Source organism: Zosterops lateralis (genome assembly GCF_965231275.1).
Source record: "Zosterops lateralis genome assembly, chromosome: 1".
Lineage (NCBI taxonomy): Eukaryota > Metazoa > Chordata > Aves > Passeriformes > Zosteropidae > Zosterops > Zosterops lateralis.
This window is the reverse complement of record NC_139762.1, coordinates 120,591,897-120,618,700: the sequence shown is the minus strand read 5'-3', so window position 1 is coordinate 120,618,700 and position 26,804 is coordinate 120,591,897. Positions and strand designations below refer to the sequence as shown.

Below are 26,804 nucleotides of genomic sequence, written 5' to 3'. Positions count from 1 at the left end.
TTTTTTCATAGACCTGAATGCAGCTCTATAGAACACCAAAATTAATATTCTTCATAACCTCTTTGACCAGCTACTTCATCAGTGAGTTTAAAAGACAAAACTGTCAGCTCCTACAGATAGCCTTCAGAGATTACACTGTAAACCATGTAGCTAACAAAGTGGATACAGGAGTTGAGCCATAAATATTTGATCTGTGTTGACACCAAAGAGTTGTGGAACAAGGAGTTTGTGTTAGTTCAGTCTTTAAAGGAAACACTCCAATCACTGTTTTAAGGAAAAGGTGGCTCACTTTAATAACCACAGGCATTGGTCACTATTTAACAAGACATTCTAAAAAAGTAATCACAATTTTTCTGATAGTAGTTTACAAGTGAATGGTATACATTAAGATACAGAGGTAGAATTTCACTTTTACAATGCTTCACTAATACAGATTACCAAATTCAAGGCACAAAATTGTTCGCTTTACAAAAAATACTGTAAAAATGTCATTTGCTGTTCTACAATGTGAGTACAACTCAAAAAAATCTTTACACCCTTTCATATTCTGAATGTAGAGTTGCATCAGGCATTATTCTATTTTTCCTATGCTAATAATTGGCATATGACCAGCACTTACATAAACAGTTTGTATCTCAGCTGAGTTGCTTTGTCTTTTAGGCACAAGTCCAGTTAGAGAATTTAACTCAACAGTTTCCTTGGGGGGTGGGAGAACTCTGTCAGAAGTAAAAATGAGGAAGAAATGAAACATGTAGTCCATAATAGTAAATTGGACTCTGACACATGGAGGAAGATGGAACACAGCATATTTCAAATTAAGTCAACTTGGAAAAAAGTCAAATTAAATCACTGACTGCATTCCTAAAAAACCAGATGCCCAGTACAAGTTTGCTCTGACAGTATGTAAGACATTCATTTGTCTTTGAATCGGCAGAGATTTACAAATTTATTTTCATCTTTGTTTAAATACAACACACACAGTTGCAACAAAAGAGAATTACACCACAATTTGGCCATGTGTCCTTTAGAGAACTTGGGTGAATGAGTGAAGAGATGCATTCAGAAACTGTCCTTGAATTTGCTGTAAGATCATGAGGAGTAGCTTAAATTGCAAGATTTTCCTCCCCTTCCTAAATAACATAAGGAAAGTCAAACCATTTCTGAAACATTGCATCTTCTGGTTGGATACAGCTCTTAGAAGCCTCAGCAGACTAAGGAAGAGATATCACACAGTGCATCCCTACAACAAGTAGTATGACTAGTATTACTGTACATACAGTGATATTCTAAAGGACAATGGTGGCAGCTACATTGTAAATTTATTTGAGTTACCTATCACATTTCCCAAGTACTCTAGTCAGTTTTATTTACAGTATATAAAAATCCATTGATTTTTAGAGTTCAATACACAGGTTTAGGACCCAAGAGAATGCCACAGTAAGATGTTGACATTTGCATCTGTTAGATGCAAGTGCACTTTTAGTTGCAAGTGCACTTTGCAATTCAGTCATGTAACATTATTGCATTCACCTACAAATGTTAGTCCATCCAAAAGTGTTAAATTCCATTTTTTGCTTCATTGTTGTTTGTAGCCTGTTTCCGTTGAGCGATGAAAGGATACATACACTTGTCTGCTCCCAGAAATCGGTACATGCATACAACTGCTTCAAACGGCAGAATACTGGGAAAAAGAGGTTATAGATTTGTTAGAAGATGGCATAATACAAAAACTCTGCTTACATCACTTGTAAGGACATGTACTTGGTCTCTTTAAAAACAATATAATACCTATTGGAGAGTCTACATAAAAGACTTAATGTTTATTTCACACGGATACTTTCAGAGAGAATTGAAATTCCAGAGTCCCAACCACACAGGCAAGCAAGCAAAAAGGAGAAAGAAGCTGTTTATTCACATGCATCTTAGATCAGATTTTCTGTTTCTTCACAAGCAGTGTGATAGCTTGTTTTAAAGAAGAGAGGCAGGGGAGATGGGGCAGCAAGGGCATCACAGAAGGCCTGGTAAAAGCAAAGAATCTGCTAAAAGCCACATCGGCAGAGGTCATCAGACATTTAAGATATTCTTTAATGTGGGATTAGTGTTAGTTAATGCCATTCTTTGATCACCAGATGTCTAACAACCTTGATTTATAGTCTAAACTCAATCATCCACCCTCAAAAAGAAAGGTCTGAAGTAAAGAGAGCAATTTCCTTCCCCCTCCCAGATAAAATTCCAAGAGGTGATTATGTGATGGATACCTGGCTACAGATCCTCTCCTCGTTCTCACATGAACAAAATATTGTTTTTATTTCAAGTGTAGTACTCAGAGGCTCTGGTGAAGGACTAAAATGGGATTCCTCAGCCCCTGGGAATACCAGCAGACACTTGTTCAATGGCAAGCAGTGTAATTCCAGCCATTAGGAGTAATGACCACTGAAGCACCCAGAAGTAGATGTCACTGGTACAGGTGTCTCCAGTACCAGCAATACTGCTTGTGCAGTGGCTGGAGGGGCTTTGATCTAAAGGCTGCTGCCTGGGGCACGGATTAAGCAGAAACTTTGATCTCCCTGTTGGAAGCTGAAGTGTTGAACCAAGAAAACCCGAAGGGCTTTTGATGTGGCTGGTGCGCTTGTGCAGGAAGCACTGAAGCACTCTCTGAGCTTCTGAGTGAAGGAGTTAGTTCTTAAAATATACTGACAGTGGCCTTCATTTGGTATCAGAATAGACACATACATCTTTTCCAGGAAAGAGGTGAGCAGTGAAGATACCTCTATTTTTTGGTGAGCCTGTCCACCAAGAGACACTTGAGCCAGAGGAGAATGACCACCTTGTAAGTGGAATAAAAATCACCAAGGTACTCAGTTTCAACCATCCCTTGCAGAAAGAAAACAATACCATGCTATATTTTATAGGCTCCCCTACACACAACAGATTTAAAACAAAACACAGGCACCTGTGAAGCTATTCCTCATAAATGAGAATTCAAGTGATGTTGTATTGTATCATAGGAATTGAAGCAGCTCCTGTATTATCCTGCATCATTGAAATGTCAGCCTGGTTACAGATGAAAACAGTTTTCATCCTAAAACTGAAGTGCATTAGAATGGAAGAAGTAAATCCTTTAAGTAGACCTTCCACCAAACTTAAACTGAAAATCGGTATTTTCAGAACCAATTTTCAGAGTCTATCTACCATATCTGTGCCAAGTTCTGAAGAATCTGCAGGTAGGAAGAACTGCTTGTTCTAGAAACAAACAGCTAGAAATTCCTCTGCTGGTAGCTGCCTCATGCCCCATTCCTAACAAGGAACTCAAACAGTGGAATTAATAGTCTTTTGAAAAGAAAACAGGAATCAAGGAGGACTGAAGATACAAGAAGGTTAAAACAAAGATGTGTAGATACACATGATCTCAGTTAAATGAAGCTTCCCTAGCAAGCAACGTACAAGCATGCAAGCCAACAGAGACTTATGAGCTCTAGCAAAATGGCACCTATGGCCTGTGTGGGTGGGAGGCTGTTTGTATCCAGAAACTGGACGTGCTCATGTATTTTGGGGATTGCATTGCCAAACAACTGGCACTTCAGTTCTTACCTTTTCATGAAGGTGACCATATACATGAGGCGAGGTGTGCAGATCATTGGCTGGTCTGTAAGGATGGCTCTCATAGCCTGTTTCACACAGTATTCAGGTTTCAAGGGTGGAAGGAAAGGCTCAATTTCTTTTCTGGAACATTTAATTAAGACAGATTTATATGATACATAAAGGACCACAGATCCCAGTTCCTTAACTCAATTTCTTTGGAACTTTTTTATATTTACTGTGAAGTCACAAAGACTATAGCTCAAAACTTGCATTGCCTGTGTACAAGACAGAAGACAGTGAATTCAGAAAGTCTCTTTTGAGTCTAACACTAACATATACTAAAGCAGATATAATATTTAATTTTTTTTTGGTAACACTTGAGTTACCCTTAAATACTTCTATGACACTACAAGCACAGAGCAGAAGGAGAATGCTACTCACCTGATCCTGCACCCTCTAAACATTCCTGTATCTACAAGATAAGGGCAGACTAACGTAGTTTTGATTCCATCCTTTTCAGCAGCCTTCAATTCATGGCTCAAAGACTCATGGAAGCCTACAGCTCCAAATTTGCTGGCACAATAATCCTGTGTTGGCAATGAATGAATGAAAAAAAAAAAAAAAAAAAAAAAAAAAAAAAAAAAAAGGAATTCAAAAAGGACAGATATGAATAATGTTCAAAGTCAGCATACCTGAGGTGATTCTGCACAGATTTTCAAAGCAATAACAAAAGACACCCACTGAATAGAGCATCACATCAACTCATTTATCACTTTGCTTTTGAGGTAATTAGCACAGAATCATGAAAGCAGGAAAGCTGAATGTACGAGGACATTACCTTGGATTCAAGTCTTTGAATCTGGCAGGCTCACATGACAAGTTACTCCAATTACCAGTTTGCTTAATAATAAATGGTGCAACAAAGGACTAAGATACCTAATACTACCTTGGGTCAGACTTGAAAAAGTCTGAAGAGTTGGCAGGGCATAGGTGTAAAAATCTTAAAAGTGTTATTTTTAAGGTTAGTTTCCACAGAAGACACAACCAAAATTTGAGTTTTTCTATGAGATACACAAATAAGTTAAATGCTACTGATGTCTATGCAATTTTTTTTTATTTTGTTGCTGAACTTAATGTGTTGTTAGTTAGTGATCACACCCAGTTTAGGAAATTCCTTGTAGCTTTCTCAAGACAGTAAGCACTAAAAAACCCTAAGTTACACCACCTTCATTCATTTATGTTATGAAACACTGCACGTTAAGGTCCTGGACTGAGCCTATGCAAAGAAGCCTATGCTTATGGGGTAATATAACCATTATTATTTTAGACACCTTAATTAATTTTCAGTAACTAAATGCTTTTTGTTCACACTTGCATCTGTATTATGACACAAAAACCAAGACAAGCTCTAATCCTAACCCATTTTTATGCACCAGACAAGTCTCACAAACTGGAGTTCTCAAACAGCTCTAGTGAAGCAGGCAAGTCACATTCTAGAAGGTTTGCAGTCATTTCCTCAGAAATAGGAAACATTACTTTTGAAAGCTCTTGCCTTTGGCTTCAAGCTTAGCACTGAAGATCTTGACAGGAGTAGCCTGAATGGCATCTTTCAAGTTCCTAAATTTATCAGGTAACTACTCAAAGATTACCTGGCATTCTGAAACCCCAAGCCATCCTAGGCTTTTGCTCTAAGTGCCAACTCCACCAAGCAACGAATGCAAGTCCCGTGGCTCCCACTCACAGGGAGCCATGTGTTGATATGATACTCAGCACTATAACTTCCAAATATCTTTGAACATTTGAGCTTATTTCCTCTAGCTGATATTAAAAAACCTTATCTTTGGCAAAAAGTGCCAAATTTTTTTTGTTCATTATAGTCTAACAAACCTCCACTCCAGCAGTACTGAATAACCCCAAGGAACTTGCAACTGTCACAATGTGTCCATGGTTCATTTCCAGCATCTTGGGAAGGAATGCTTTAGTGGTCTACAAGGTAAAAAAAAAAACAACAAAAAAAGTACATGTAAATGACAAACAAAATAACACTTCATGAACAAGTTACATTAGCAATGAGTTCCCAGAACCTCTCAGCTTATTATCAAGAATATAGAAACACAATCGTTGTACAGGTTTTGAACTTGAGTTTGTTAAAAATGCTAACAGAAAATCCACAGCTTGTTTGTGAATCCAGACAGCAAGGCAACAAGCATTAAACCCCCAGAAATCCTAAGGTTAAAGGATCAATTGAGCTCAGACATGTTTATTTTTCCAGAAGAGACTAGTTATCAGGAGGAGATAATTTAACCTTAAAATGGAAGTCACATTTTTTAAAGACAGAAAAAGAAATGCAAAGTGTTTAATTACACCATCCAGCACATCTCTGTTGAGACCAGTACCAATTATGAGTTCTAATTATTGACAGTGTTTTTTAGGTTAGATATTGCTAGTTTTATCCAAGTAATCTCTTGCCTTAGGTATTTTGTATTAAAATAAGTACTAGAAGTAGAGTTTTTGCTGTTGTTACTTTCTACCTACAATGGAGCCAACATCTGCTAGTTTAAATTATTTCCCATCTTTACTAGTATCTCTAGCATTGCTATAGCTAAAAAGACAAGATACACATTTCTGTTACTAATTCCTTTGAAGTTTAAAAATAAAACAAAATAAACCCAAAGCAAGTCTCAAGATGAAACTTTAATTTTAACCTCCAGTTTTGATTTTAACAAAGTTTCTTTCCATTTAAAAACCTAAGTTAGAGTTAACATCTTTAAAAAATTAAGCCTTAAGTAACACATTGAAGGTATTTGCTGGAATATCACCCCTACCAGAATAACTATCTTCGTCATATCTTTCATCTGAAGCTGACTCAACACTTCCCCATTTTAAATAAGTATTAAGCAGAGCACAATATTTACAACAAAAATCAAAAGTCAATAGTAAAATGGTATGTGTAGTTATGATGTACTTCAGCCTTGAGGTTGTCAGTGCACTATATGAAATCACTTTTAAATTGCCCAAGAACTTCAGACAATGCTTTTTAATCACAAACATGCCTAGTTAACATGGTAATCTTTTAGTGACAGCTACTAATCTATTCCAACTCAGTACATGAATTCTTTATCCTCCCAAAAACCTACTCTTCCCATGTAATTTGTATCCAAACTCAGAGTATGCAAATGCTGCTTAAATATTTCCTACTTGCTTAATTGTTGGTCTGAGTCTTGTCAGCTGCATTCTTAAAAAGACATGCAAACTACAGCTGAATCCATCTAATTCCATTCTTATGCTGTCTGCATTTTCCAATCACAGACGTCAGGACAGTTTTGCTCTAATGATTTTCACATGTTCTTGGTACAACATTTTTGCCTGCAGGTGTTAAATGACTAATCCAGACCTCCTAACACCACACAAAAGAGTGTTTTCACTGGACAGCTGGCAGATGATAGAAGATTAACAGACCTCCTGACTCCTTGCCTTTTCTACTGTTGATTCATACAACTCCTAGATTATATCATAACTACATAACAAAGCTAATTATAAAAAATAATCTGAGAGCAAGCTGCCTTGCATTTGTTTCTTTCCTCATGGCAGGGATCTCTAAACCTCTTACACAGAGCCTTGGACAAGAATTCAGTTTGCTGTTAAACTAATCTGTGCCAGGCACACAAAGTTTCAGCCTCTCTTCCCATGTTGCATGGCAACAAAGCCCAGTCATCGTCGGGCAGCACCACCCGAAAAAGAGGCTTCACTTGGACGGCACTGAAGTTTTACAGAGCATTCTTTATTTGCAGCCTGCCTTGAACACTGCAACACCAAGGTGTGTCTGCTAACCCCAATCCTCCATGCTATCCCTGTAAGACATCCATGCTCCCAGCTCAGTCCTGCTAAACAATTTACTCCACTCCCGAACATTTGTCAGCTCCATCAGCAGTTTCCACTTACGTCTCAGCTTATCTGTCCACATCACATTGGAATGACTGATTGCCACCTCACATTGCCAGAAAGCTTGATAATGCAGACTGAAGCTCTGGCTGCAAACCACAGCAACTACAGAAAAGGGGCCTTGAAGCTTGTCTTGCGGGAGAGAAAGAACGGAAAGTAGTAATAGATTTTTTTTCCTATTACTTTCAAGGCATGAATCAGTATTGCCTTCCAAGAGATGAACAGGCAAGTGCACCAAGCTATTATCTTTACTATGGCACTGCTTTTTTTCCCCTTTCTTTTTTTGTTTTTAGTATGGTGAACTATATATTCAAAATCAAATATATATGACTTTGAAAATTCTCATTAATATATATATATATGCAATGCAACCAGACTAGTAAATTTCAGAAAGTTCATTCAAATATGCTATGCTATTTCAAAGCATAAAAATGATAAAAAAAGTTTTCACAGCTTGTGGCTAAAGTAACCCATTTTCAACCAGATGAAATTGGCACATGACAAACAGTTTGTTGAGGACACTTTTGGGTGACATCTCAGAGACTTGAACAACTCCCAGCAGCAGAACTACAGTCACTTCATGTAAGCCATCTCTCAAAAGCCATTTATGGCTAAATTGGGAAAAAACCCCACAGCTCCTCTGCTTTAAAGACAATTAGAAATTCATGGAAATCTTTGCATGAGACCTCAGTGTTCTGAGACAGCCTGTTCAGAGCAAGCCCCTATACTTTGTCATGGCATATTATCCCACAATTCCACTTAAAATCTGAAGCTGAGGGAGGCTATAAAGATAGCCAAACTATGACATATATAAAATTTAGCAGTCAACTATCAATATCTCCACTAAATGGATGTCAGAGAAGGTCATCTCGATTGCTGCCATCCTCCAGCCATCTGCAGCAGCTGGGAGTCAGCACTTGAAAACAAGCACTGTCAGAGGCAGACACACCCTACCGGGGCATGCATTTCCAGGCTCAGAGTAAAGGCTTGCCCACTGCTCCTCCCAGCCTCTTCTCGCTGGGAAAAACAATCCCAAAGTGAAGTTATTCTTTCGTGGTATAAGCAATCCCCAAATAAATCAGTGTTCTTACTGAGCTTCTGGCACTGCGCACCTCCTTGATCAAAGCAGCTTCCTCCATACTCTGCTTCTCAGTTTTTCTACCCTTTACATAAACCAGATCAACCTAGTTTCTTGTTTCTAGTTTCTTTCAGCTTCAGCTACATCTGCCTACCAGACCTGAAGTCTTCTGTGTGCATGTTGTGCTGCTGACAAACTAGTTAAGAGTTTGACTGGTTTAGGGCAAGATGCCTCCTGGGTGGCCTTTCCATCTGGAATTTGTCTGAACAGGTACACAGATCACATTAGCCTTCTGAGGTGATGCATGGACATGCTAATCCTCCATTAAAAAAAACATATATACTAGAAGACACCAAGCAAAAGATGGGTTTTGTCCATGGCATTAGAGGTCATGAACCAGGCCCCCAAAATAATTCAAATCAAGTCAAGTGGTTTAATCAAACTATCTGCCTTCTGGTTTGATCCTTGAAGCTTCAGTTTTGCCTCTCACAGCTGCAGAAAGACATTTAACCAAAACATAGAAGTATTTAAAGTCAGAGCTGGGTCATTTATTCATGACAAACACCCCCCACTTTTCAACACTAAGAAGAAACCAGTAAGCAGAATATAGAGGATGAAAGGAATTGTGATGCATCAGGGTGAACAGTCTGGGAAGTTATGTAGTGTTCAACATCCAGAAATGCAAGCTAAGCATCTTCACTCAAAATTATTTTTTTTTAAGGAAACCCCCTACCCCCCCAAAAAAAAAAAAAAACAAAAAAAAAACCAAACAAAAAACAAACCCAAAAAAACTCCCACCACAACAGCAAGCAAAACATGAATTTTCTAACCTGCAGTATACTTTACATAAAAAGAAACTAGGTAGGCTAGACAGAGCATATAAAGCTGTTGTGAACAGAGTAGAGCTAGTTTTTCAAACTAGTTCAGCCTTTAAGTTTTTTGGAACCTAGAGATCAATTTCTAATCTTTTGAGAATTTTCCTCTATGCTTTTGAATATACCAATAAGACCAAACTATTCCCAGTAGCTGTAACCAAACTTCTATTTCATGTGCACACAGCTTAAATGACTTATTTCTCACAAGTGTGAAACTGAACAAGCATTTACATGTCACTTCATAGCTTTCGTAATCTGTTCTCAACATTTTGGTTTACGGCAAATTAACTTCTAACAGTCTAACACTTCTTTCCTCCCCTTCCCCAAATTCTTTAGTTCCATTCTTAATGAAACAAAACTCCAAAGATTGTGCAACACAAAGAGCAGCACAGCTGCAATGTCAAGACAAATTAGTCTAAATACAGCAAATGAGAATATGAAGAAATACTGTGTTTGGGAAAGTGATTTTTTTAATTAAATTTTGGATTAATTATTTTTAAAGAAGAAAGCAAGCATCCAGAGAAAACAATGTTAGCTGTATGCAGCTCAAAACAATGGATACTGAATGCAGAAAGCAGACCAAAGTAGAAAAGTATGTGCTACCTCCTGTTTACAGAGTTGCCTTTATACTAAAGAAAGAAATAAACAGGTACAAGGAAAGAAATAAACAAGAGAAAAGAACAAAAGAAATAAACAAGGTCTTTTAAGTTTCTCTTTCTCAATACAATAAATTTCTTCAAACTTTCTGCCTTCCATCAACAGCTTTTTAAACAATTTTAATGGTATAAAAAAGGCTGTATTACTGTAAGGTTGAAATATCTTTATGCCAAAGTATATGCCAAAGCTCATTTTCCATACAGCTCCTTCAGGTAAGGAGCATGGTTATTTTTTTGAGGCTTATCAAAAGAGGTGAGTTTTTACATCACTAGTTATACACAACAGTGGTGTACTGGTATAACAGAAAACACTTTCTCCCAAGCCACAGCTACTCCTGACTGACAGAGCAACTGCCTAACTGCATAAATGAGTGCACTTTTGGGTAAATGTATTGTTTCACCTTCATGTTAAAAACTATTCAAATCCAAGAAATAAAATTAGTGTGGTTTGGCAAGGACTCACATCCAGACACCTCTGGGAACTAAGGTAGCAGAGGCCATAGCAGCCTGCTGCCACAGGCTGATTAGCTAATTTGTTAATTTAACTAACAGTGATAAAATAAGTTTTTTATCTAAAATACATGTTATAGCCTCTCTCTTCCTTAGCACATACATTCAGTCTTCTTTTCTTACCATTCTTCTTCACAGGCCACAGCACAGCACACTGCAAGTTCTCTTACTCCTGTGCAGGACAGCACGTGGCCACGCCACCACAAAAATAAAAAAATATTTCTATGTGCCCTAGTTTCTTGTTCTATTCCAGTAACTGAGAAGAAAGGCACCAAGATCTGACAAAAGAGCACCTCTAACTTTTCTGCAGTCTTACCTGTAGTAGGTTTGCCCAAAAGATGTGGTATTGCACTAATGAACCACTATATATGTTGAAAGGGAAAGGAAGGTGCCTGAAAGGCAGAAAACCCTGATGGCAAGCTTATCAGTTAACACACTGAAGTTATTTTCAGCTACAGTCATATAGACCAGCTTATTTCAAAAGACAGCCACTTTACATACCATTTATAAACAGGTTAAAACCTTGCTTACAGGATTACAGGGGAAATCATCACCAAATGGTTTAAGAAAAGGCCTTGAAAATATACCCCAGAACTCTTTCATAGAAGGATCTATCCTATGGAAGTGAGGCAATGTAATATCCAAAATGCCTTCTCACTCACCAAAGTATGAAGTTGCAAGCCTGCATTTAACCATTTACTTTCCTTCTAGCTTTTTTATTTGGTTCCAAAGAGAACTGAGAATAATTACTTGTCATTTGCACAATCGTCTAAATTACTTTTGCCATATAGCCTCCACATCCTTCCTGAATTCCCCTCTACAAGCATCTCTGAAATGTTAGCTTAAGGTGGGAATAGTAACTGCACTATGACTACATGAAAATACCAAGTGCTGAGCTGAAGACCAGAGAGACCACACAATACAAAGGATGTGGCTCTGACAGTAACTGGCTGAATACAGCAGGCACACAGAAGTCTACAACTACTGTTGACCTTGCTAACACAAGGGACCAAAGCTGTACTTTAAAGGACCTCAGATGTCTCTCCTGACTGTTTGCAAGAACTGCTGGGCCCCTTCTGGATAATTAGGCACTGTCTAAGTAAATATTTGAATAGCTGTGGAAATTAGAACTTTTTTTGATCTTTGGTTTCTATTCTCAAGAAACGATAATGAAATATAGGTCAGAATTACACAGTCTTCCTAGAGTAATGAATTAAAAAGTAAAATTATATTTCTCTGATCATTTTAATAGGACTACCCAGATCCTTTTGAAGCAAAAAAAGATCAGGATATAAACATAACATCCTCAAACCAAGCTTCCATAGGTGGCTGTGTTAAAAGCAAAAAAGGAAACTATTCAAGGATTGTCCTCAAGTGTGCCTTGCACAGGCCTTGCATTCAGAACAAAAAAGCTAGACCTTCCAATATTTCATCTCAAAAGAAGTTCCTTTGTTATTTATCTCCAGGCAGGCAACACAACCTTCGAGTTCTCACTGAAGGTTTATTTGCCCTTCACATAAAAAAACCACAGTGTTTTGGGGCCATGGGGCTTCCTTTAATATTGAACTGCACCAGCAGTTAATGCTTAACATACATGCGTAGTAATAATGCTACAATTACCTTGCAGCCAGAAGCCCATGAAAGAACATGACAGACTTGAACAAAAGTCTAAAATGATGATGAGTAACACAGAAGCAAAGCTACACATACACTCCCCAAAACTTTGGATGGCCTACATTAGCAGACAGAGGGAAACTACAGATAAATTCTACTCAGTTTAAGAAGTGAAGGTAATAAAATAAAGTAAATATCCTAAGGATATAAGTCACAAATGGAAAGAAGCATCTGTTAATTTAAAACTGCATTTAATTTACTGAGAAATAAACATACTTCTCTCCCAACTCTGCATAAAATACTGCATTGAAGTACATGAAGTCTTAGACTAGTAAAAACATAAGCTATTACTTGATTCACTTAGTTCATAATTTGTTATTAATTTATGGAAGTAATTTTCTCTACCCTCATGACCAATCTACATACATAAAATCCCCTGCTTCTCAACAGACATATCAAATCAGCTGAGAAGCACCAAAGTTGTGCAAAACAAGGTTAAATCTTATTTATGGAAGTTTGGAAGTGGGTTTTTTAGTAGCAACAAGCATCTGTCACACCATTTGCTGAAGAACAAGTATGCTACAGCCCACATTTACATTACTACATTGTTTAGCATTTGTATTGTTTAGGGTTCGGTTCTAGAATTTCTCCATTTTCAAAGCAAATAGTCACCACTTTTCCTATGAAGATTTCAGTTATCATAGTGGTTCCTCTTTTACATGGAGCTAACTCATGTTGAGTTTCAGACAAAAGCTGAAACTGAATTAAATAGTTTCCTTAATCAGAACTTAGTGCCACAAAGCTGTTTACAATTGGTAGACAGTAAAGATAAGATAAGTAATGCTATTAAACAAAAAAAGGCACACAGGAAACTAATACCACTAGTTATCTCTCAAACATTAATCATTGATTTCCACTCTTTACTACTAGAACTAATTATGCTATGCCTAAGGCAACTGAACATTGCCTGACTAAATTGCCTTTTGTATAGTTTGTTAACAAGGCTTAGTTGAAAAAGGCTGTGTCTACAGAGAGAAGGATATGAAAAATGCTTAGGGAAGGACATTGCAACACAAACTTTTATTACTCTTGCCTTATCACATCACTACATTGTCTCTATCTCCTTCCTTTTAAGGGCTTAGTTGCCTGTGATCTTACCCCAAACTGGGGTAAAGCTAGAAAACAGTTTTTTTTCTCCCTCTCATCTAAAGTGTAGGTTAAAGTACTCAAGAACACTACCTAAGTAATACAATTCTAACTTCAGAAACTTGCACCTCTCTTGTGCATCAAGGTGGAAAAGGTGTCACTGGAAGCTTTATAGTGCTCTGCTGCTAATCAGACTTCAAGGTCTCTTCAGTAAAGCTTTTCTGCATCCCCCACCACTGCATCAAAATTAGATTTTGTGTGCACCATATCCTAGAGCAGAAGTTTAGGTACATAGAACACAGGCAAAGATAGCCCTGATTTCACCTTAAGAAGACTTTTCACTTCTGTTTAGGAGCCACTACTTCTCATCGTTTCTGGGCATGAAGAAATGCAGGTATTCAAGCTGAACTACCCTTGTTATCCCTATACTAGCAAATGGAATTCAGAGCCTTTATGTTATTGCTATGCAGTCTCCACCTTTCTGCTCCTGAGAACTTTTGTATTTTTTCTTCCTAAGAAATGTTAGATTTACATGGTTTTTTAGCTTATGTCCATCCTCAGATGTTGGGCCTGTCCTGTAAAGTGTCCAATCTTTCTAATGTCTACATGCCACCAAGTCATTTCTGTGCAAACATCTAGTTGCCTTTGAAGGGCATGCTTGTATATATACAACACCATAAATGCACACCGACTTGTCCATGTTCAGCTGTACTCACCAATATTGCTTGGCTGATATTTAAGTGTTTCCTATATGTGCAGCAGTACACATAACTACTTCAATTGCTGATTATATATTTAGACTTCTTCCCTCCAGAGTGTGCAAGTATTTGATTTCATATGGTTATGAAAAATGAAGCACATTGTCACAGGTTGCCCAGAGAGGTGGTGAAAATCTCCATCCTTAGAGGTATTAGAGAGCTGTTTGGGCACAAGCCTGGGCAATAGGCTCTGGGTGGCCCAGCTTTGAACAGGAGAGGTGGACCTGATGACCTTCAGAATCCACTTCCCACCCCAGCCATTCTGTGATTCTCCACTTAAGTACACCAATTCCCTGCTCAACAGCCCATTCCCTCTTCCTCTCACAGAAGAGGAAGTTGATAAGCCAGGAGAGACCTTGCACTGCGTTAACTGCAAATTTATCAACACAGAATCTTAACTAACTGGAAAGGATGCCAATTCTTCTGCTACATCTCTCATGTATCTCTCTGACAGGAGCTCTTGCCTGTAACAAGTTATCCTACTCTGAAACAGTGTCTGTTCTACTTCCATTTCTCCTTCTCCTTTGGTCTAAACTCCCTTCAGCCGGAGGGAGGGCACAATGAAGCAGTACAGAATACCCAGTTGAATTTCTTATGGAATTAACATATTTTCAGCCAAGTTTAGCACATACACCGTTTTCAAAAACTAATTACGTCCCCTGGCTATCAGAAGTCCTCCAGTAACTACAGTATGTGCCAACTTCTTCAGGACATTCTGAGCCCTCACAAACAATCTTCTGCACTTTGAGTTTTAATGGTTTTAAAGCTTGGTCAGAGCAATCCAAACATATTGGATTCTTGACAGCCAGCAATGAACAGGGAAAGAGTATCTCTGCCTAAGCCATGCAAAAGTGCAAAACATAAATTGTCAATGACGTTTGTTGTCAATGCCAAAGTAATCTAAAAGATGAGACTGAATAACAGAGATAAGATGGCATAGTAGGAGAGCTGTTGGAAGCCCAGCTATGTGCTTAGTCTGCCTTACACTGAAAAACAAGCAAGTCTAGACCAAAGTGGAACAAACATACCTGCAGACTTCTCCAGACAGCACAAATTTAAGTCATAACAAGCATGAGAACTGAAGGTTTCAAAGTATTAACTTTCAAAAGCTGACCTCTTCCCTCCTGCTCAAAGGCATTTTATTGGACAAGCTGATATTTATCCTACATAAATATTAATCTCATTCTACTCGCAGACTATCATAGCTATCTAACCACACTTACTGTTCATTTAAATGAAGTATTATACAGTTGGCAGCCACTGAAAAGTAAGATGCATTAGAAAGTGAATCCTTCTGCTCAAATCTACCAGGTCAGTACTTGAGCTTCCTATACAACCAATACTAACAAAGGGCTCCAATATGGCTGTGACAGCACAGATACACTTCTGCAAATTTAGGAATTTAAATTACAGTCTAAGTAGGTAGCAGCACCAACCTTGTGTTCTTCTACAGGCAGACCTATCAGTAAAGGTGACCTAAAAATAGGTTTATTCAAATGCCAAATTTGAAATTACTTTAGAGTTTTCTACTCAAGTGAAACAGGAAGATAACACTTGCCTACTCCCTTCCACAAAAGGTGGTTTAAGCCCTGCTGAAGTCAAGTGACTAGAAATCCTACTTTGTTTATATACTGACAAATGGCAGTGTCAAAGGATTTGTAGCGTTTCAGAGCTATGTTGACATTAGTGTAACAAACACATTAGTCCCTCACCTTCATTAGCACAAGTCTGTAGCAAATGTCCAACCATTTGGAGAGCAGTTATTTATTGCCAGCTATTTGATAATCTTGACAAAAATGAAAACATGCCCCTCTGAGTCTGCGAAAAATCCACATAACAATTTCATTTTAGAAAACACTATTAGATAAGAGCTCAGAATATTTTGTTCAGTGAACAAGAACACAATCCAACTTTCAAATACACATTTTTCTCCAGCTTGCCATAAGCTTAGTCATCTTCTGGAATATTTAGTAAAACTTGGTATTTTAGTCTACAGGTTTCCAAAACATTACTAGAGAACAGTACTGTCAGAACTACTTACGGAAAATATGAAGTCATCATTCATGTTTCATGATTTATGTAGCAGGCTTTTTAAGAAGTGGCTAAGCAGAAAAGGACTGTCATATTTTATAGGTACCTTAAGGCCAGTACCTCTGTAACAATGCAATTGCTAGAGTACCTGGAGGCAGACGAAAGCTGAGTCACTTCACTCATCCTGCCCAACTCAGTCCCCAAATCATTGTTTTGAATCATTTCCTTTACAACAAGGAAAGTGAGTATGTTACAACCAAGTATCTCACAAGAGGAACAAGACTAGAAGAAAAGTTTCCCTTTACACATAGCAGTCATACATAGTGGAAACAGAAAACTAGGGAAGATGATATAGCTGAATAGAGATTTAGCTTCAGTATTTCTTTAGGAAACAGTAAGACCATAAAAGACTATGACTTTCTGCAAAGTGACTCCCTGAATGAGAAATAGCATTTTTAAAATACATGAAAAGCTCTTAGGTTTTTAAAAACTCAAGTGCTTCTGTTTCATACTTCTCCCTATCCTTTCACAAAAGGGTGTCAGAAAAAAAAAAAAAAGTAGTCTTAGCAGGTAAATTTTTGCTTCATAAGCCAACAAAGCATAAAATGATCAAAAGACTCCAGCTAATACAGTGACTAAACCAGAAACTAATGCAATTTTCAAAGATTCTGCTTGCACAGGCATTTTGAACAAACATCAGCAAACTACTCACTTTCTTAGAGGGTAAGTTTTCAGAGAGAGAAAAATATTTCTTTTGCCTGTCTGTGGAAACTATGCTTATTTCCCACAAGCTGAAACATGGCTCCAGCCTGATTTTTTTCCACATTCTGTGTTAGTAAAACTGGTTTCTAGAGAAGTCAAACAGTGCAGTAGGCACAAAGATCACAGCTATCATAGTATTGTTTCAAGGTAAATAAGCTAAACATTACATTTTATATTTTTACATTATGTAAACATTATTGTGTTGTTAACACAACATTATCTGATGTGTACAGAAAACTACCTTGTCTTTATCTGGAGGTTTTTAATAGTTGTAATTAAAATACTGCCATCTCTTTTAAAGTCAAGTCATTACAATCAGACTGTAATGCCAGTGGAGGATCTGCTACAGCTTGGAATCATTTATGACTACTTAATTATTTAGAAGATGCAAATCCTAGTCGTCCATCCCCCCTCCTCCCCTCCCAAAAAAAGTCCAAGAATTAGGTTTTACTAGGATAGCCACAGAGGCCAAATTCAGCTGTGTGATTTTATCTTATTCTTTCTCACCTTTTACTCCACACACTGGCTACTCCAAGTCTGAAATGTTGAGATGATTCTAGTCTTCAAATAGAAAAACAAATCAACTTGGGCAAGAAAATTAATAGCTTTTCTCCCTGCAGGCAAGTTAGTGAGCTGAACCAGCTCACTCAAACATCAGCTGAATATAAAAACTAGCACAAGGTAAGATACAGATTCAAGGGATGGTCCCATGAGATAGACTGCCACCACTAAGCTGCCTTGTAGTTTCATCCTAGATCAACAGAAATTTTGGACAACTTACTTTTAAACACACACTCATGAGTTTTTTCCAAACAATGCTGAAAAGGGGAGTGCTCGAGAAGCTGTCACACAAGTTCAAACAGATGGCAGAAGCAACCAGCACCAGGGCACATTTAGGTGCAGAATTCAACAGCCAAACAAACTTGAATTTCAAAAGATTCACACCAAGTCAGCCACCTCAACTCTGCAGCTGTTCCAGCATTCCTTGGCTCACCATGCCCAGTTGTGATAACTCACTCATGTCAAGTGTTAATTTGACTGACATATAAATCATTATACTAATATAATTATTTACAAGAACAGAGTGTTCATTCAGAAGTGTAAGCACAGATGTAAATCTGCCCCCATTCGTGATATATCTCCTTTCAAACTAAACCCTCAACCCCTAAGATTCTACGAATCTCAAAGTCTACGCCTACTCACCTTTATAGTAACTGCATTTTGAAAGACTCCGTAAATTTTAGCAGAGGAATAAGTCTAAGACCACAGGTAAAAGCATATAGCATCACATGTAAATCAGCTTCAGTTTGCCTTGGCAGAAAGACATCTGCCATTTTTCACAAAAGACAGAGGTATCAGTAACTCAGTTTTACCATCAGTGTCAATGGCCAGAAACCTCAAAGGTCAAAGGGAGCAAGGCTTATCAAGTGAGTGATGCACTGGCTTTTACATACATTGTGAAAAGATTTAGTAGTAGAGATACATAACAAAAACCTTTCCTCCCTTCAGAAAAACCCCAGAAGTGAAACCGAAGCATGAGAAGCATTGGGAGAGAATAATAGTTCACAGCTGATAAGGATAAAAGTAGAAAAGATTTAAGAAGTGTGGCGCTAAAATGACAGAGATGGTGCTAGAAAACATAACATTCATCTTTCCTCAGCCTGTCTAGTTAAAGTAATTGACGACACTGAGAGCTATGAAAAAGGATTGCTTACCTACACAGATCAGTTAAGACAGATCTTAGGCAGAGATGCAAACACTGGGTTAGCAGGATACTTGGCTGCATCATAACTAGGATTGCTTTTCTTCACCATTGAGCACATGAACACAGCTATCTTCTACAAAATTCTGCTTCAGTCACTTGGTTATTACAGAAAGTCAGTAACATAATGACATAACATTAACTTAGCTGGTTTTCATATAATAAAGGTGGATGTTACCTGTAGATGGAAGAACATGGAACTTTAAACTCGCACTGCCCTCCTAACCTCTCCAGGACAAGAAAGGCATACACATGGTCTTTTAGATGAGTATTTCATTGAAACATAGAAGAGCTGCTCTCTCTACTTGTAGCAAGGTTAGGCACCACACTGGCAAAGACCATCATATTCAAGGTTTTCCTATCTCCCCACAGGCTTCGCAAGTAACTGCATAGTTGCAGACCAAAGCCAGGCCAGAGGTTTTTGCTTATTAAGCTGACCTACTGTGTTCCATAAGGAGGAATATAACCATCACACTGATCGCTCATCCAAGACCATGCCTTCGGAGGAGATCAGCAATGCTGAAAACATTCACACAGCTTGCTGACAAGTCTCCAAGCCTTGGAAAAGTCACAGGAGACTAAAGAGTGATATTATCCCAAGTGCTTTACCTCTGCAAACTACACTGCAACTCCAGCTTCATTTTAGATAGATGTAGAATTGCAAGTCGCTTAATTATTACTTCACATATGTTTCAAACAGTCTTGGCGTGGTCTCTTCAGGACAACTTTCCCTTTCTTTAAGTGAACTTTCACATTGCTTTTCTGTGAAACATTACAGCTTTCACCTCAATTCTTCAAGCTTAATAGAGTTTAGTGCATGTGAGTAAATGGCTAATCACACCTTGTGCTACCACCTTGGACACTAATCTACAGGCAACAAACAATCCATGGGTCACAATCTGAGAATCTCCATGTTTCGTTCCTTGAGACTCTAAGATCTGTGCCCCTTTCAAATGGTGCAGCAAATTAAATTCCAAACTATGTCTGAGAGAAGCTGTCACAAAAGCTTAGGTGTAACTGAAGGAGTTCAAGGAAAACATAGAAGGTCATTTTAGAGTTATTAACTGAGTGGGATAAAAATCAAATACTTTACATAATCAGTGAGAGGGAAGGGAAAAGCACAAATTCAGCTGTCATTTGAACAAAGGAAGTCAGCATTCTACATCACGCAAGGAAGATGCTCTAGCACAGAAAGTATAAGTAGGAAGGCTGGTGTTGTAACACATTCAAAGGATCTTCAGTATGATTTTCCCACAGCCCTGAGTGTTGCTAACTAACCAAGAATGCTGTAATTTATTCTGCTCACACTCCTTGATATGTAACTACTTATTTATCATCAAGATACAGTAGACAAGGAAGAACCAGGACAGAATAGACTCAATAGCCCTTGGGGACTAGAGCTGAGAAACGTGGAACAACTCCAGTTTGGTGGGCAGCACTGTGGAAACCCAAATATAGATGCTCAAACTCATGATTCCCACACAAGGCAAATGAAGAGGCGTTTTGCATAAGACTAAGACCTACCTACCACCCATCCCTACATGCTCGATTATGCATGTTGACTCTTCAGATGAGTACATTGCCAAAAGATCCATTTTTATCCTCTTCCATTACTATTCTGAAACTGGTGTAAGATTGGTGCTATGGTCAAAGCTCAGACATATAGGCACCTAATTAAAAGCTTTGGGTTGGTATCCTCATCAAAAAAGGAAGAGAAAACTTAAAAAAAAAACAAAACAAAACAAATGAAAAAGCATGAAAGTTTTTAAAGTTATCACTATAACTAAAATATGATTACAAAGCTAAGATACAGATATACACAAATTGCAAGATACAAGCTACAAAATTAAAGACTGCTTGACGGTGACTGACAACAGAATGCTAGTCCTTGTGGACCATAAAGTAAATCCATGAGGAAAGCTCTGAACCAGTAGTATTGTGCCCACTTTAACTCCAGAAATATATATCCACCCCTTTATTTTCCAAAATTCGTGCTAAGTACACTGCTTCATAAAAAATGGGAAAGTGCAGTTTTCTAGGGTCTGCCTGCATCTGGAAGACAGTATTTTCTCATTTGATAGATTCCTTCTATTTTTTTGAGAAATTAACCCAAAAACATATGAACAGCAGAACCATACCAAAGCACTTATAAGTTTTAAGTATGACTAATATGACTATTTCCATAGCTAAGAGTATGATTGCTTTTTTCTTCATATTCACTACCCAGCATGCTACCACAGTATATGAAACACATGTGCTGTCCAGGGTAATTTACTGGTGGCATGGAGTTGGAATAATTGAGCAGGGGAAGAGTTAGTTTGGATGATACTTTTTGGATCACATACAAATGTTTTGCTTGAACTTGATCCGGCTCATTTTTCAAAGAAACAAGCCAAGAACATGTAGATTAAACTTTGTTAGTGAACTTGTGCATCTTGAGGTACATCATGAAATTACAAAGAAAAAAAAGGAAAAAAACAATTAAAGCTAACTTCACTCATCTCAAATACTAAATATAGGTAGGTAGCCTGTCAGTGGAATATCGCACCTATATTTGATCATAGATGCTAGAATTCTAAATTTGATGGCAAAAATTAAAAATTATGGCAACGGGCCACAAGACTCAGCAGGATATAGTCTCAAATAACATAAGCTGCATTTTTTCTTGTGTAGAAGATTCCACATGCAGCCTATACATAGTACTTCTGTATTTGAATGAAACAAGCTATAGGCATAAGTGAGCTTTATTTAACACCAGGGAGCTTGAAGACAGCAATATATACTGATGCATTATAGATAACTACAACTTCTCCAAGGCTTTAGCAATCCTGTCAGTCTAATGAGACTGATAAGTACAGCAGCTGCATCAATGGATATTTGGTTTAGTAACTCTGTATTAGTCATCTTCCAAGGTATATTTAAATTTTAAAGGTTTTCATGAATGCCCTAAATACCCGAGTACTGTTTCTCTCTCTAATCAGTATTTATCTACCCCATACCAATGTTGGCACATCTAAAAAATTACTTCAATTCATACTGAGATGCCAGCATACCTTCAAAAAAGTAAGCAACTGTAAATAAATAAAACTATTCAGGCTAAAAAAGCAGTATACAAGTCTAAACTCTGAGTCCTAGTCTTTTTCTATATGGATTTTTTTTTTTTTTTAATAATGACAGAGCTGGAGCAGAATGCTTTTGCTTCCCCCTTATGGTAAGTTGAAGAGAACTCTAGGAGGAAAGCTGTAAGCTGAAATATTTGGAGTATCCACATGGAAACAGATCACTAATCTCTTAGAGCTGAATACTGAAGACTTGTCATACAAAAAGATCTTCATGTCATAGAATTTCAGAACCTGCTCATTGCCCCACCCTAGCCCCTTCTCCAGTGACCAAAATTAGAAGGATTGCCCAGGTATTATATAGATGCCCAATATTAATATCCACTTATCCAGCAATAGATTAGTCCTCCAGAAAAAGTGTAAGAGTAGGGACAAGACTCTCAAATTGTCCCAAAATTAAGAGTTTGTAGTTTTATTCAATATGGTGCCATTCCCTAAACCACGGTATTTTGATATTTAAGCTTTATTGTAAAAGTACAAGAAAAAAAGTCTGATTCCTATATTTACTAAAATCCAATTCAGCAAGAGCTTTAAGTTATATTGTGACAACATTTTTAAAATTTGAATCCTGACACATCATAGGAAGAAAATTTCCTAGTCTGTAGAAATTCAGTTCTAATAATTGACAAGTGTAGCCAAGTAAGTTGTTATTCTTGCAACAGACTGGCAGTAAAGATAGTGTTACACTCGCACTACAATTTTATGCATCTGCAAATTATAGTAAACCAGAACTGGTTTATTTCAAACTAGGAATGGATTTTGTCCCTATGTTTTCAATATCAGAAGCATTCAAGTTATCACAGCATGAAATAACAGGTTTTTAATACTGCAGTGGATTTTACGCTGTGGAAATTGCTACACGATGCAGTGGTGACATGTTTATATAGAACACTCATAGGAAGGATTACACAAATCATGCATGTCAGCAAAATGGAAAGCATCTGTTTAGGCTGTGGCATGCTGCTAAGGCTCTCTCAACTGCCAGTTTGTGATATGGTACACAGCCCAGTTGGAATCACAACAGCAAAATGGTGACAGATTTTCATGTCACTACCTACTGCATAAGTTGGGCAGCCTTCCGATGGTAGCTGCTAACATAAAAGCAAGATCAGATCACCTGCATTCTGCACGGACAACAGGCAATTAATCTGATGTCAAATGTTTCAAGGGACAGTACCAAAGCCTTATTTTCAGTTTTTGTATAGAAACACATTGAGCCTTGATTAATGATGAAGCCTTGATCCCTTGATGAAAAAGAATTTCTCCTGAACCACATTTAAAAAGAATAAAAACCACAACACATGAAAATCCCAGAAAGCACAGACACTTAACTATTGAAGCAATATTACATGCAAGATCCATGTCTTTACAAAATCCATTTACAGGTTTCTGGACTAAACACCCTCCAAGAATACTTAAAAGCCTACATAATGCTCCAGAGTATTAGCTTTGCTTTTGGACCACCAGTTTAGCTGACACAGAAAAGTCTAGCTGTATAAGACTTCACACATCTAGACACATTGTTCTATTTAAGTCAGCATTGACTTGCATCAAAAAAGTTGGCTTCAAATCAGCTGATTCAGATGACATCTTATGAATTAAGTAGTATTACTTTCAACAGAAGTCCACCCACTATTGGTCAAGCCAATCTTTTCTGGGATCATGAAGGGGAACACAAGGAAAAGAGCTTTGCCAACAGCAAAAAAATAAAAGGAAAAGCAAAGCAGGACACAGAATCTACAGGAAGTTTACATATGAACAGATCCTCAATTAAATCTAAAGGGTGTTGACTGCTCCTTTAAAACTTAAGCCAAAATTTACAGTTCCGCAGTCCAGACATAGCTATACCTTCTTGGAGTAATTTTTTTTTTAAGTCACTTCACACTAACATTTAGAGATGAATGGAACTGTTATGGAAACCCAATCATAGCAATACTAGACTAAGTTTAGTTTTCTATTACTGTAAGAGACTCAGAACACACAGAGTGCTTTAAAAAGGTCTCTGAAACTGTTATAAATAAGTGTATGACTTAGGCCTGAAGGAAGAACAGCTGGACAATTTAGGATCCTCCCATATTTTAACTCATGGTGATGTCATAATTTAGAGTTCTTGGAAACTGTCAATTCAACATTTAAGCCACATCAATAACATTAAATCTACTACACATCTCTATTGGTTTAAGCACCAATTTAACTATTATTAAGAAGAACACAGAGAACTCTTAATTGTAGGAATCACATGAGCATTCTCAGAACCTCTCAGAGTACTTTAAAATATATACTTTGAGAGTTTAAAAGAGTTTCTAAACATACTATCTCCTGTGCACTCTCTGCAAGCTTTACAATACATTGGAAAGAGACTGCTCTGCCATTAAGTGTTTCACAGTGCAGATTTGAAGGGGCTCCTTTAGGGTTATGAAACAGCATTTCATTCCCATGTTAAAAAAGTTGGCTTGGGAGGGCCTTCTAAGTTTTGAAGATGAGGCATTTTATAAAATTTTATTATGAAAAGGTAAGATCAGTCAAAGAAGGTTTAAGTTGAAGTGTATTTCAGATTGCTTAATCCTTTCATTGTTATGCAAGTGTATTTCATAACCTTATTTGAGGAATCAAAGACCAGTTTTAATACTAACAATGGTCTCAGTCTGACAGCTAATGCTAACCCAAGTGTGCATCATGCCCTCCTTCAACACTCCAATTTATGTAACTCCACACCACTATGGGTCTAAAAATAAACCACACAGGAAAACAAGGTTTAGATGGACAAAAAGAGTAAAACCATATATTTGTTCTCCCTAATCAGCATCTGCTAGTTGTGGAGACAACACCGTCCCAGAAACCATAGTTAAGATTGTCTTACTTCTACAGGCAGCCCCCAAAGAAAGCAATGGGGACAAATATACAAGATTGCTGAAAAAGTGTTCTTGGCTTGATTTCTTGAGCAATCTTTTTTGCCTTTCCTTTCAGCCTTCAAAAGGAACAATTTGCCTCCAAGGCAATTCAAACAACATTTTCAGCAGGGGCTTTAAAGATTTTTTTTCCAGAAATGTTCAAGTTTGCTGTTGTAACCATTATTAAAACAGCATCTTAAAGCTGCTAATGTGCTGGCAGAAGAGTATGTGAGGAACACTGAGAAGCCATTCATTAACAGTAACAACCTTTAAGTAGATTCAGAGATTATTGCTTATAAAGGATTTAATATCCAAAGCTACAGAAACAGCCACAAGATTTAGAACTTCGGATTCTAAGTTGATTTAAAACTATTTGTTAACAATCTTAATACCAGCATTCCTGTTAAACAGAACAGTCTGTTCAAAACAAGAAATACCCAAAGTAGTGATCCTACAAGTGAAAAAGAACAAGTGCAAACCTCAAGGAGATGGGAGTTCAGAAACAGCAGCTCATTTTCTAAAATTAGTTACCAAAAAGGATCTTATAGTTACCCAGAAGTGTGCGTGACAGTTCACCATCATGGTCCTCTCAATCAGCTCATCGGGGCACTCCAGGAGATGGTGCCCGGAGACCACACCAGCATTGTTCACCAGGACAGACACCTCGCCAACCTCCTTGCGGACCCTCTCGGCCGTCAGGTAGACATTCTCTCTTTTGCCCACATCACAGGTGTACGTGTAAACTTGCAAGTTGCTATGGGGCAGCACATCTTTCTCTCCATCTCCAGCTACTAAGGAACACAGATAAGACAACAAGAAGGGGTGGGGGGCAATAAAGTTCTTGCTCACATTTTGACATTCAAACAAGCAGTCAAGCAGAAAGAGCAAACAGAATTCCAAACCACTAAAACTTCTATTTACTTTGGTGTCACTGCGATACACCTGGAGTCAGCTATTTACTATCGCTGGTTGGTCTTTTAGGAAAAGCTGCAGGATTTAAAGCCGCTGCTCCAGTCCGAGGCTCTGCACAGCGGGTCTGCGCTCAGGGCTGCGGGCACAGAGCCGGCTGTGGCTCCCAAAAGCACCATCGGGGCTGTGAGACCCCCGCGCCCAGCGGCTCCGGGCCCGCCACAGGTGAGCGCTGCCCCGGGCCGGGCCGGGCAGGTGAGCGCCGGGAGCCCCCCTTACCTCCGGGGCCGGCGGCAGCCGCCTCCTCAGCCATCTCCCGGTAGATGTGCCGCACCATGCCCGCCGTCTCCTCGTTGCTCTGCGTGTTGATGTCCCAGAGCACCAGGAGCGCCCGGCGCCGGGCGAACTCCAGGGCGAAGAGGCGGCCCAGGCCGCTGCCCGCCCCGGTGATCAGGCACACCTGCCCCGCCACGCTTTTCTCCTTGGGCCGCACCAGCCACTTGGCCGCGGCCAGCACGAACGCCCACAGCACTCGGAAAGTCACCACGAAGAACTCCAGCAGGATGTTCATGCTGCCGGAGCGCGGGGCGCGGAGCCTCCTCTCCGCCCGGCTCCCCGACCCGGAGCCGCCGCTGCCCGGGACACCGGCCGCGGGCACCGAGGGGGGCTCCGCTCAGGGGGTCCCGCCGAGCTCCCCCTCTCCGTGCCGCTCGCAGCCCCACCTCGGTCACTCACGCCGAGGACAGAGCCCGGACACGGCGCTGCCCGCCCGGCCGGCCGCCGCCTGCCCGTGCTGCCCCGTCCCGCCCGCGGCCCCGCTACTGGCAGTGAACATCTTGCCCGCTCGGCCCCTCTATATAGGGCGGACCGGGCGGCCCAGCCCCTCCCCCGGGCCGGCCCATCCCGCCCCGCATTCCCGGGACCCTCCGCCCCCGCCCCGCTCCGCCCCGCCGCCGGGGGAGGTTCCCGACGGGAACGGGGACGGGATGGCCGGCGCTTTGCGCTGCTCGGGGCGGGCGTGCCCGCGGCTCCAGCCCGCCCCGGCCCGCCCCCGCCGTGCGGACTACAAGTCCCGGCGTGCCCCGCGCCCGCCGGAGCGCCATCTCGGCTGCGGGTGAGAGGAGCAGGCACGGGTGCTACAGGGTTGTGCTCGGGGCTGGACACGTAGG

The 26,804-nt window shown here is 39.3% G+C and overlaps 1 protein-coding gene across 2 annotated transcripts; it reads right to left on the bottom strand.

Moving 5' to 3' along the window:
- Positions 1-254: 254 nt before the first annotated feature.
- RDH10 (retinol dehydrogenase 10) lies at positions 255-26,246 on the bottom strand. Of its 2 annotated transcripts, none has more exons than XM_083860722.1 (6): positions 25,915-26,246; positions 25,279-25,514; positions 5,470-5,568; positions 4,024-4,169; positions 3,592-3,723; positions 255-1,681 (listed from the first exon to the last, which is right to left on the bottom strand). In XM_083860722.1, exons 1-6 carry the CDS (start codon positions 26,204-26,206, stop codon positions 1,558-1,560), a joined length of 1,029 nt encoding a protein of 342 aa, XP_083716848.1. In that variant the 5' UTR covers positions 26,207-26,246; the 3' UTR covers positions 255-1,557. The 2 variants fall into 2 exon arrangements, with proteins under 2 accessions (XP_083716848.1, XP_083716847.1); XM_083860721.1 differs by having other exon boundaries at positions 25,279-25,517; positions 25,915-26,245.
- Between the last annotated feature and the right edge of the window lie 558 nt (positions 26,247-26,804).

Bases quoted from the DNA above. Each gene is read 5' to 3' on its own strand.
- RDH10 (XM_083860721.1), bottom strand. From the start codon at position 26,206: ATGAACATCCTGCTGGAGTTCTTCGTGGTGACTTTCCGAGTGCTGTGG. The intron at 3,724-4,023 runs GTGAGTAGCATT...TAAATGTTCCAG, and splicing joins TTTAGAGGGTGCAGGATCAG to AAAAGAAATTGAGCCTTTCC. The intron at 1,682-3,591 runs GTAAGAACTGAA...TCTTTTTCCCAG, and splicing joins ATGGTCACCTTCATGAAAAG to TATTCTGCCGTTTGAAGCAG.